The 10,823-nt window shown below is 35.9% G+C and overlaps 1 protein-coding gene across 1 annotated transcript; it reads left to right on the top strand.

The window, feature by feature from the left end:
• Positions 1-7,638: 7,638 nt before the first annotated feature.
• On the top strand, positions 7,639-8,499 carry LOC118755327 (uncharacterized protein DDB_G0287625-like). Its single transcript, XM_036490169.1, has one exon. The coding sequence runs from the start codon at positions 7,639-7,641 to the stop codon at positions 8,497-8,499; it is 861 nt and encodes a 286-aa protein (XP_036346062.1).
• The last annotated feature ends 2,324 nt before the right edge of the window (positions 8,500-10,823 follow it).

Below are 10,823 nucleotides of genomic sequence, written 5' to 3' on the forward strand. Positions count from 1 at the left end.
AGGGATTATAACCCTTACTAAGTAGAATTCTCCTTTCTGTGTTGCCGGAAAAGAAGGGCGGACGTATTTTTGCGCTGAACTTCTCTCTGCGTAGGCGGCCTTCGGCCGCGCTTAGGGATTATAACCCTTACTAAGTAGAATTCTCCTTTCTGTATTGCCGGAAAAGAAGGGCGGACGTATTTTTGCGCAGAACTTTTCTCTGCGTAAGCGGCTTTCAGCCGCGCTTAGGGATTAAAACCCTTACTAAGTAGAAGTAAATAATTCATATTAGAAAAAACGAAATTATCCATATGCACACTTTCGTTAGAAAACCGATATAATGCATATAACAAAAACCGAAATAATGCATGCATGCACAATTTCAGTTCAAAACCGAAATAATGCATATAACAAAAACCGAAATAATGTATGCATGCACAGTTTCGGTTGAAAACCGAAATAATGCATATGAAAAACCCGAAGTAATGCATACATGCACAGTTTCGGTTGAAAACCGAAATAATGCATATGAGAAAATACCGAAATTATGCATATGCATACTTTCGTTTTAAAAGCGAAATAATGCATATGAAAAAAAACGAAGTAATGCATACATGCACAGTTTCGGTTTAAAACCGAAATAATGCATATGGTAAAAACCGAAATAAAGCATACATGCACAGTTTCGGTTGAAACCGAAATAATGTCTAAATGCACAGTTTCCATATGCGCAATTTCGGTGCCCCATTTCTTCGTATAATAAAAGAAACCAAATATTTACTTCAATGTTATCATATTAGTTAGTTTTTATTTAGAACAGGGGATTTTGGATGTACATATTCTAAAATGGAGACAAGAGCCACAATAAAGATGAAATAACGCCCGCGGGCTTTATTTAAATTTTTAGGAAATGAAGCCCGCGGGCGTTATTGCCATATCGAAAGGGAAATAATTCCCACCGACAAAAGGCAATAAAGCCCGCGGGCTTAATTTCTTTTTCGCAAAGGCAATAACACCCGTGGGCTTTATTTTTTTTTTTAGAAAATATTATTTCCGCGGGCCTTATTGCACTCCACCGGTTCGGTCCAGGTCTAAAAAACTCAAAACAAAGAAAATTAGGGCATATCAAGCAGCAAAGCTAGATAATACTCTTGAGAAATGGGAAGTATATACAAAGATAGGAAATAAATATAGAACGGAAATAAATAAAGCAAAAAATAATATGTAATAATAGTATGTAAGCAATAGTAAAATAAATACACAGGGGCAAAACAAAGGTGGAAAAAATCAAAGAATTAGTTTTGCGTGAAGAAACAGGAAAAATAGACTGTGTAGAATTTGATGGGGTTGAATATAATGATGATAAAATTGCAGATTTAATCAATATTTTGTACAAAGTATAGAAGATATTAGTCGGTCAATTGAGAATGTGCAATATGTAAATCACATTGGAAACATAGAAAACTTATTTAAATTTAGAGAGATTACATTGGAAGAACTATATAATATATGTAAAACCGTGAAAAATAAACCGGAAGAATAAACAAGGGTATGATAACACATAACTGGAGCAAAATCGGGCACAGCCTGCTAGATATGGTAAACGTATCAAATATGAGAGGTGTCTTTCCAAATTCACTGAAAGAATCAAAGATAACTCCTATAAAGAAATAAGTAAAACAAAGAGAGCGGAAGAGTTTAGGCCGATTAATACATTAAAAACCATTGAAAATATTTTGGAGAACGTAGTGAAACAACAACTGATGGAATATCTGGAAGGTTATGAACTTTTCTCAAGATTCCAATCGGAGTTTCGCTATAAATACATGCATACATGCATACGAGACGATAAATTACCCTTGACCACATTCGTCGTCATTTCAGCAAGAAGTCAGGTGATTTTCAGCAACAAGTCAAATGGCTTTCAGCAACAAGTCAGATGATTTTCAGCAACAAGTCAAACGACTTCTGCAACAAATGATGAGCTCTCATGCTTTCGGAACCGTTCAACTGCCGCGTTTGCTAGTTTCGTGCACGATCATTCGGAGTACAGGTTTGCCGAAGTCAATATCAGTATGAGCTGTTATAAGTATCGTTCACTTGTGGTGGCTGTATTTGCAAGACAGCACGCTATGCGCTGGTGTTCAGTCATCCTCTAATTTCGTTTAGGTATCGATACTACTAAGCCAACGCCGCTGCTCAGTCATACAAAGCAGCAGTATTGATTGAGTATGAAACAGTTGACACTCAACCAATGCCAATCCCTGGTTAGGATTGAGTACGTACTTCTCAAAAATATGAATTAAGAAACAATCGTGATTTTAGAATCTAAAGCACACAAATCGATGTTCTATATAGGTTTGAAATTATATAATACGCTACCGATGGAAGCAAAAACGAGGCGAGATATATAGCATTTAAGCAAAAATGTGTAGAATTTATGAGGAGTAAGAGAAACTATACAATGTAATGTAAAGTACTATAAATACTAATAACAAATAATAATTTGTTTTTGTTATTTATGGCCTTATAACAATTATATTAAACAATTTTTTTTTTTAGCTTGAGGCCGTTTTTAATGAAAAACTATTGTGGAAAAGCAACAATAATTTCAAAAGAAATGCTAGAAGTGATAGCTATTTCGGAAATTACCACATTTCCTCATCAGACTTCTTTCAGTAGGATTCGAATCGACGGTCCCACTGACTCAGCCAGTTGCCTACGCACTGGGCTAAGTTCGCCTTGTAAATTATCGTTGCCTTTTTCCCACATTTTTCATTTGTTAAGCCAACACAATCAAGCGCAGCTATTCCGATGCAATTTACACTTGATCATGTGGTTGTTGGTTTTTGTTAATAAATCTTTTTTTTAGAATGTTTAACTTTTAGGTGTGCTCGTCCTTAAGTTATTTGTTTTTGTTATTTTATGGCCTTATAACAATTATATTCAACAATTTTTATTGAGCTTGGGGCCGTTTTTAATGAAAACAAACAGAAATAACTTAAGGCAATAAACAATTAGAAAATTGCAATTCTTCAAATTCGAATATTCTATTACAATTCTAACTACTAATGTATTCAAACTGTTAGAAATTTGCAACCCTAGGTGTACTAAAAACAAGCACAGCTAACTTTAAGTATTTTTGTGAAAAATAAAATTAGCGTCATATTTGCGCGTACCTTCAGACCGTAAAGTTGATCGTTGTCTTTATTAAAAAAAAAACCCTCAGTAATTTTACAAGGCGCGTTAGCGCACATAGCGCGCCAGAATAGTTTTTCCTTCGTACACATACAAGCGTAGTGCTTGTATATAGCAGCGGCAGCAGTAGCACCCAAGGCGTGTGCGTACAATTTGGCAGCGGAGCACCCGCCGGCATACAACCAGCAGCGGCGGCATCGTGGGAGCACCCCCTTTTGTGAGGTTACCCGGACAGTCAGGTACGCCGCGCGGTTTTTAAAGCGAAGTGGAAAAGCCCACTTCACATGGCGACCGTGCCTAAGTCCGATGAAATGGACCCCGGCAGTGTGAAGACGAAAAGGGGCAGAGCCCCTAAAAATCTCAACACGTTTTAATAGGAAAAAAATTACAATTTTTACTACAAAAAAAAAATTACAAATTAAACGAATATACGCATAGATGAACAACATGAACTCTCGACACTAATTGAACTTGTGACAAATTAAAAAAAAAATAAAAATGTTACATAACTAAAAAAAAAAAAGAATGAAATATAATTTTATTTTCCTTTACTAAAAGTACATACATATGTACATACTACGGTGGCGGTAATCAAATAGAAAATAAATAATAATGCAGTGGTGGCGATGCAAGACATTCAAAATTTAAGAAACTAAAAATTACACAACAAAGTCAAAATACCTGAATACAAAACAATGCGTAAACAGTTCTAAAAAAAAAAAAGCGGTGGTCCCAAATTTTAAATACTTTTCAAACCAAAAATGGCTTAAAAGCGAGAAATTTGCAATTAAAACAAAATAAAAAAAACGGTAGTACCAAAATTTCAGCATAATTACAAACATTACATGCAAAATAGTGGGAGAAATAAGTGCAGTGGATAGTGGCGATATATACATACAAGGCATGCAAAAAGGCTGTGGTTGGTGACAAGCAAAAAAAAAATCCCAAAACTTTTTATTAAACGAATATACAGTAGCTGGTGGTACAGTAAACAGTCAGTGCAATTTGTAAAACTCAAGCACAAACAAACAAAAAAAAAACAAAAACAGCGAAAATTACTTTTTAAGGAGAGACTGTACTGACTACCACTGAACAATAATACCACCTAGCGGTACACAAAACCACGCCACTGAAATATGCCAAGCCACCACTGAACAATAATGCCCGTTACATAGCGGGGCATAAAGCCACGCCACTGAACAGCGTTACAACGGTATGCCAAACCACGCCAATAAGCATCATCAACACCATCACCGGCATTGAATACGGACAACAGTAGTTGTAGCCGCTACAACAACAACAATAACGGACAACAGCAAGAGAGAGAAGGAAAGGACAGCGGTAACGAGAAGCGGGTTGCAGTATGGTATGATGCACAGTGTGAAAAATTTCGAACGGTTTTTCCCTTTCAGATTTTTCAACATTTACATGTGTATATATACTTATAAAACCAATGTACTTACTACTTTTATATGTATCTACATATGTTAACCCTCAAACCGGCAACTTTGAAATAGTGATCAGAAATGGTTGGGAATTTTTTTCTGGCATAACTTGGGCATGATAAACTCAATGGGCCTCATGCATAAAAAGTTAGCTTAAGCTCAGACTCGGTTTTTGCACTGATGAAGTGAGTTCAAACTCAAGAATTTGTACTGAAAATCGAGTTGGAGTTTAAGCTCACTTTTTATGCATGAGGCCCAATGTCGTCATCTACATATATACCATTTTGTCGCTTGGTTTGACTTCCAGGTGAGATAAAAGAAACAGTGCCTCCAGGCACTCATATCGGTTAAAGCAAAAAATATGAACAGATAGAAATTTTATTAAGTACCAACGGTTTTATTCCAAAAAGTTTAGCAGTGCAATGGAATCTAGAAAAATGTGTTACTTTTTTGAGTGCTATTCCAAAAAGCAATTTTTTGCCGCAGATCAAATAAATATAAATTGCATACTTCGCAAATACATTGAGTTTGCGACTTTTTACAAAATTTGCACCATTTTTTGCCACTTTCTCGAGCCATTTAGGAAGTTGATTGTTACCATTGAAACGAACGTCATCAACATGATATACAGATTTTCAGCCAACACTCAGAGCAGCAGGTTGCGATTCATCTTGTGGAGAAGAAGGTTGACTTGTTGAAGATGGGCCACCAACCGAACGCGTTTGAGTGTAGCTCACAAGACCAGCAGCGATCTGTTCTCGGAATTCAGGTATCAATGAAATGATAAAAACGGCGGTCATTCCGTCCATCCCCATCTCGGAACGACGGGAATCTTTTTATGACTTCAAACCGTTTCAATGGCATCGTTTTGCGAATGGGTTCTAATGCATTCTTCATTAACTAGCTCTCTAAATTCGGGGAGCGATGTACTGGCAGATATCATCGACGTTCACATTGAATCTCAAGTTTATATCCTGATTAAGTTAGAGCATACCGGTTCGTCTCTTAAACAATCATTTCAATTATTTCTTTATGGAAAAAATATAGAAATAATTGCACCGGTCTTGAGAGCGCGCTTTTGTGTGCTCAGGTAAGCCACGAAATGCCACCTCATTTATATGAAGTTAAAGGTTTGTTTTGCGCCAGATGACTTTGCTGAGTTCAGCAGAATCCCTGTTTATTGATTCAATGTCTGCAATAAAAAATCCATACGATCAGTACGTAAAATCAATTTTCCAAAGATGTGAGAGAAACTCTTACTTCCAATCAAACCACCATTGGTTGGTACAACTGCTGGACCGGTAGCTTCGGCTATACTACTAGTCTCCACAGAATCCATAAATTCAAGAATTTCTTCGGCTGATAACTTCGACAATTTCTCACGCGACATCATGGAACGCTTTGCATATATTGTTATTTATTTACTTATTTATTTGTTATTTAGACACTTTATGAAAAACAGGTGAAAATTTTATAAAAAGTATTTGCCTTACCGGTAAAAAGCACCATAACTAAAACGCAATAGAAAAATGCGACGCGTAAAAAAATTCGCGCCGAACGACAAGAGTGCCTTGAGGCACACTTAGATTTTTTGCTATAGAACATAAAATCCAACTATTTTCAACACCGTAGCTATAAAATCGTGAAGCTTATGACTAAAACTTTACGGGAATAAAATTCTTGAGTTAAAAGAACGTCTCCAGAATAAAAATTTTCGATGCTGAAAATCTGAAATTTTTTAATACGAAAACACGACCACCTGCTCGCAAAAAACGGATTACAGAGGACAAACGGCCCGTCGGATTACATTCTAATTTGAGAAAGAAATGTCATCAAACATATGATCAAGAGCGTTGAACTCACTTGCGTAATGAAAAATTACATCTTCATATGCAAAAGGTGATTTTTGTGATCTTTTTACTTGAGGCACTCTTACCGGTTAGAGGGTTAATACACACTTTCAACCGTACATATGTATGAGGTACTATTTTAAATTGGGAATTTCAGCTTCAGCGGTACAGTAGTGTGCAAATCTTAATCAATTTTCCTTTTTAACGTAATTTGGCCATTTAAAAATTTTAACTCAAATTTTATTTGGTGCTTTGCATATTAGTCCGGATTCAAATTTTTGAATTTTGATTTTTGGTATTTTTGATCAATTTAAAATTTTAAATCGAATTTTCGCCTGTGCCATGCCGTGTTTTTTATACAAAATGTGTGCTACTTCTTAATTCTCGAAAGAAAACACCGTGACGTAAATAAAAGTTTGCGAAACCCAACCATTTTTCTTAATCAAAAAAAAATTTGTAAAACAAAAAAAAACATCTTTTAAATTGCATGTGAGATATCACGAAGGAAAACAACATCCCTTTCCTATCGCAGGTTATACCCCCTTATTGCATGCCAAATTTTCAGCGGACTATAACATTTGACTATTTTCTCAGTAAGTAATACATATATTCTTTTTAACATTAGGGTGCGGTGAGTGGTAGCTGGTTGTAACTATCGGTGCTTGAACTTTTTGAGGTTATCGGTTATTTCAGATCTCGAAATACAATTTATAGAATACCAATCTGATTTCGTTAAAATAACTAAGCGTATTTTGCAGAATTGACCACTATCGACAAACGCGGTTAAACTCAAAGAATACAAAGATTCGTTTATAACTTGTTATAATAAAATTGTGTTGCACGTAACCGGTAACAGTTCAACACATAACCTTAAAGAAGTACAAGCAAAGTTATCACGTTGCAAGGAGCTGCTAGTGAAGTGCTTTGTTAGGTTAAGTTGTGAGATTCCAATTCCAAAGGATGCATTAAGTCTTATATGCCAAACGAACGTAGTTGATTCGGAATCAGAAGAATTCGCTGACGCTGAGTCAGAAGCATCGCTAGATTTTTTTATCAAAAGAAGCTCATCACTTCCAGATTTCAAGCACTCATTATTTGTAGATAACGCTCCACCAGCAGCTACCAGCTCGCCTGATATTACCGATTTTTCAAAAAGTTTTTACAAAATGGCTACCATCGAACAGAAAAAGTCATTTATTAGTCTATGTTCATCAATAATTAATAATTTTCACGATAAAATAAGTTTAATAGAAGACCTAGCTGAAGAAAACCTAACCAGTACGTTGATAGCATTTTTAAAATCTAAATTAGAGGAAAAAGCTCGCGAAGCATTACCGACGCAAATACTATCAGTTAATGACATCAAAATTGCTCTACGTGGAAGGATTAAACCTGATAATTCCAAAGTTGTTGCAGGAAAAATTTCGGCGTTACATGTCAACAATAATAACTATACAGATTTTGCTGAACGCGTAGAAGAACTGGCCGACTCTTTAGAGCGTTCCTTAATTATTAAAGGAATGACTCAACGAAAAGCTCACGAAATGGCCGTTGAGCAAACCGTAAATGTTTGTCGATTAAATGCCAAGTCGGATCTAGTCAAGTCGATACTTTCTTCAACAACATTTTCCGATTCCAAAGACGTAGTAGCAAAGCTGATAGTGGAGCAAAATAACGAAGTAAAAGAGCGTCAGGTTTTAGCATTTCGCACACGCGGAAGTAGCTTTTCCAGAAATGTTCGTGGTAGTTTTCGTGGGCATAGTAATTATAACCCAAATCGCAATTTTACAGGTTATAGGAACAGGTTTTATTTAGGCAATGGAAATCAGCGCTATCGACCCGCTAACGGAAACACCTACCAAAGTGGCAGCAATAATAACCGTTTTAACAATAATCGTGGTAACAATAGGAACAACACCAATAATAGCAGATCTTCGAACAATAGGGGTAGAAATGCAAATGTCCGTGCTTTAAACGCTCACGCATCTCAGGAGCGAACACTGGGGGAGCAGGAGCTAGACCACTAAACGATTTTTCTATAACAAAAGGCATTTACTGCTTAAATCTAAATTATTCAGATTTTATTCAATTGCACATTTCCGGGTCAAATAAATTATGCACATTTTTGGTCGACACCCAAGCCGCCATTTCTGTAATTAAAATTTCAAGTTTTAACAACAATTTTCCAATTGATATAGATGATATCATCCGCATCACGGGCGTCACTGCTAACACTGTTTCCACTCTGGGTAAAAATACGACAAATTTAACTTTTTCCGACTTTTTTATAAAACATACGTTACATGTGGTTAATGACGGAACTGAAAGCGATACCTGCGTAATTCCTCCCAGATGCGAAGTTTTTCGACTTTTCAATTTAGAAAGTTCGCCGGAACCACTTTTTTTGGAGTCACAAGAAATTGATAACGGTGTATTCACGGCAAGGTGCATAATTAGTACAAGTCAAAGTCATAAATACTACAAGTGACATAAAATACGTAAAGAACTGTAACATCCGGACTGAAAAACTCTCTAATTTCAATGTTTATTCAATTAATAAGACAAGAAACGATGACAACCGGACAAAAGAACTTATTAAGATTTTGAAAAAAACAGATGCCTAGTAGTGAAAGCGAATTGCTCAACTTGTGCGTAGATTACGCAGATATATTTGCACTTCCGGACGACAAAATGACATGAAACAACTTTTACGAGCAAAAACTAAGATTGCCGGACAATAACCCAGTTTACATTAAAAATTTCCGATTACCATATTCCCAGCGTGAAGAAATAAACCGTCAAGTAAACAAGTTATTAGAAAATGAATTAATCGAAGAAAGTTACTCAAATTATAATAGCCCTTTAATTGTTGTTCCGAAAAAAGACACTAATGGTCAAAAAGCGTACCGCATGTGCGTCGATTTCCGTGCTGTTAATAAGAAACTGATTGCCGATAAGTTCCCTCTTGCGCGAATAGATGACATTTTAGACAACCTTGGCCGAGGGAAGTATTTTTCAACTTTAGACCTCTTTTCAGGATTTCATCAAATCCCTTTACACGTTGACTCACGTGACGTAACATCCTTTAGCACCGACCGAGGAGCATTTAGATGGATAGTATTACCGATTGCTTTTTCCGGTATTCCGCCCAATGTGGCATTTCTTTTCGTCGACGATATAATCGTAATTAGTTGTAGCGAAGCACATCACATTAAAAATCTGTCAAAAGTTTTCAATACATGCAGAGCTTTCAACTTAAAACTCAACCCAAATAAATGCAATTTTCTCCGGCCAGGAGTTACATTCTTAGGCCATAAATATTCAGCCAAAGGTCTGTTGCCAGATGACACCAAAATAAATGCAGTTAAACAAGTAATTTTTAGCAAAAAAAAACCGACTTCAACTCCCATATAAAAAAAAAAAATATATATATATATATCTCATGATCCACTGATCGGATCTCAACCCTCAACCAGATTAGTATGGGACCACCTCTGAGACACTACCTTTCCGATGCAAAAAGAATTATCGAAATCGGTTGACGTGGTCCAAAGTTATGCGGTAACATAGATAGAAAAAAAAAAAAAATATTCCGACGAACTGATAACCTCCTCCTTTTTTGGAACTCGGTTAAAAATATACAAAACCGACTGATAAAGACGCGGTTAGACGATTCGTCGCATTTGCTAACTATTACAGACGGTTTTTACCAAATTTTGCGGACTTCACAAAACAATTTATTATTACTGTCGATGCCTCAAAAATTGGGTGCGGTGCTATTCTGAGCTTCTAAAGCATTCAATAAATCCGAACAGAAAAAGCCAATCATAGAATTGGAACTTTTAGCCATCTATTTTGCAATCAAACAACTTCGACCATACGTTTACGGAACTCATTTCATTGTTAATTTGGACCATAGGTCTTTAGTTTATTTATTCAATATGAAGGATCCAGCCTCAAAACTAGCTAGGATACGGTTTGAATTAGCCGAATACAATTTCACCATCGAGTACATTAAGGGTAAAGCAAACGTAGGTGCAGACGCACTTTCACGCATTCATTTTAATGAAATCAGGGAATCGACGAAGCACGTACTTGCAGTTAAAACCAGAGCTATGACGAAACAATGTTACGGTAAAGACTTACAAAACAAAGATTATACAGACAATTCAACTCAGACAGTAAAAGTTTACGATAAATTCGCATACAATTTTTCAAAAAAGGTCCCGCGTATTAGATCACTAATAGTTTATGATAATAATAATGAAATTTCAACTTTAAAAATTTATGCGCATATAAAACATAAGAAACTCGAGTTACTTAATGTTGAGACTGCTAACAAAATAATGAA

This window comes from Rhagoletis pomonella, unplaced genomic scaffold (assembly GCF_013731165.1).
Source record: "Rhagoletis pomonella isolate Grant_MI unplaced genomic scaffold, Rhpom_1.0 Rhpom_scaffold_05931, whole genome shotgun sequence".
Taxonomy (NCBI): domain Eukaryota; kingdom Metazoa; phylum Arthropoda; class Insecta; order Diptera; family Tephritidae; genus Rhagoletis; species Rhagoletis pomonella.

Coding starts and splice junctions, on each gene's coding strand:
- LOC118755327 (XM_036490169.1), top strand. CDS start 7,639: ATGGCTACCATCGAACAGAAAAAGTCATTTATTAGTCTATGTTCATCA.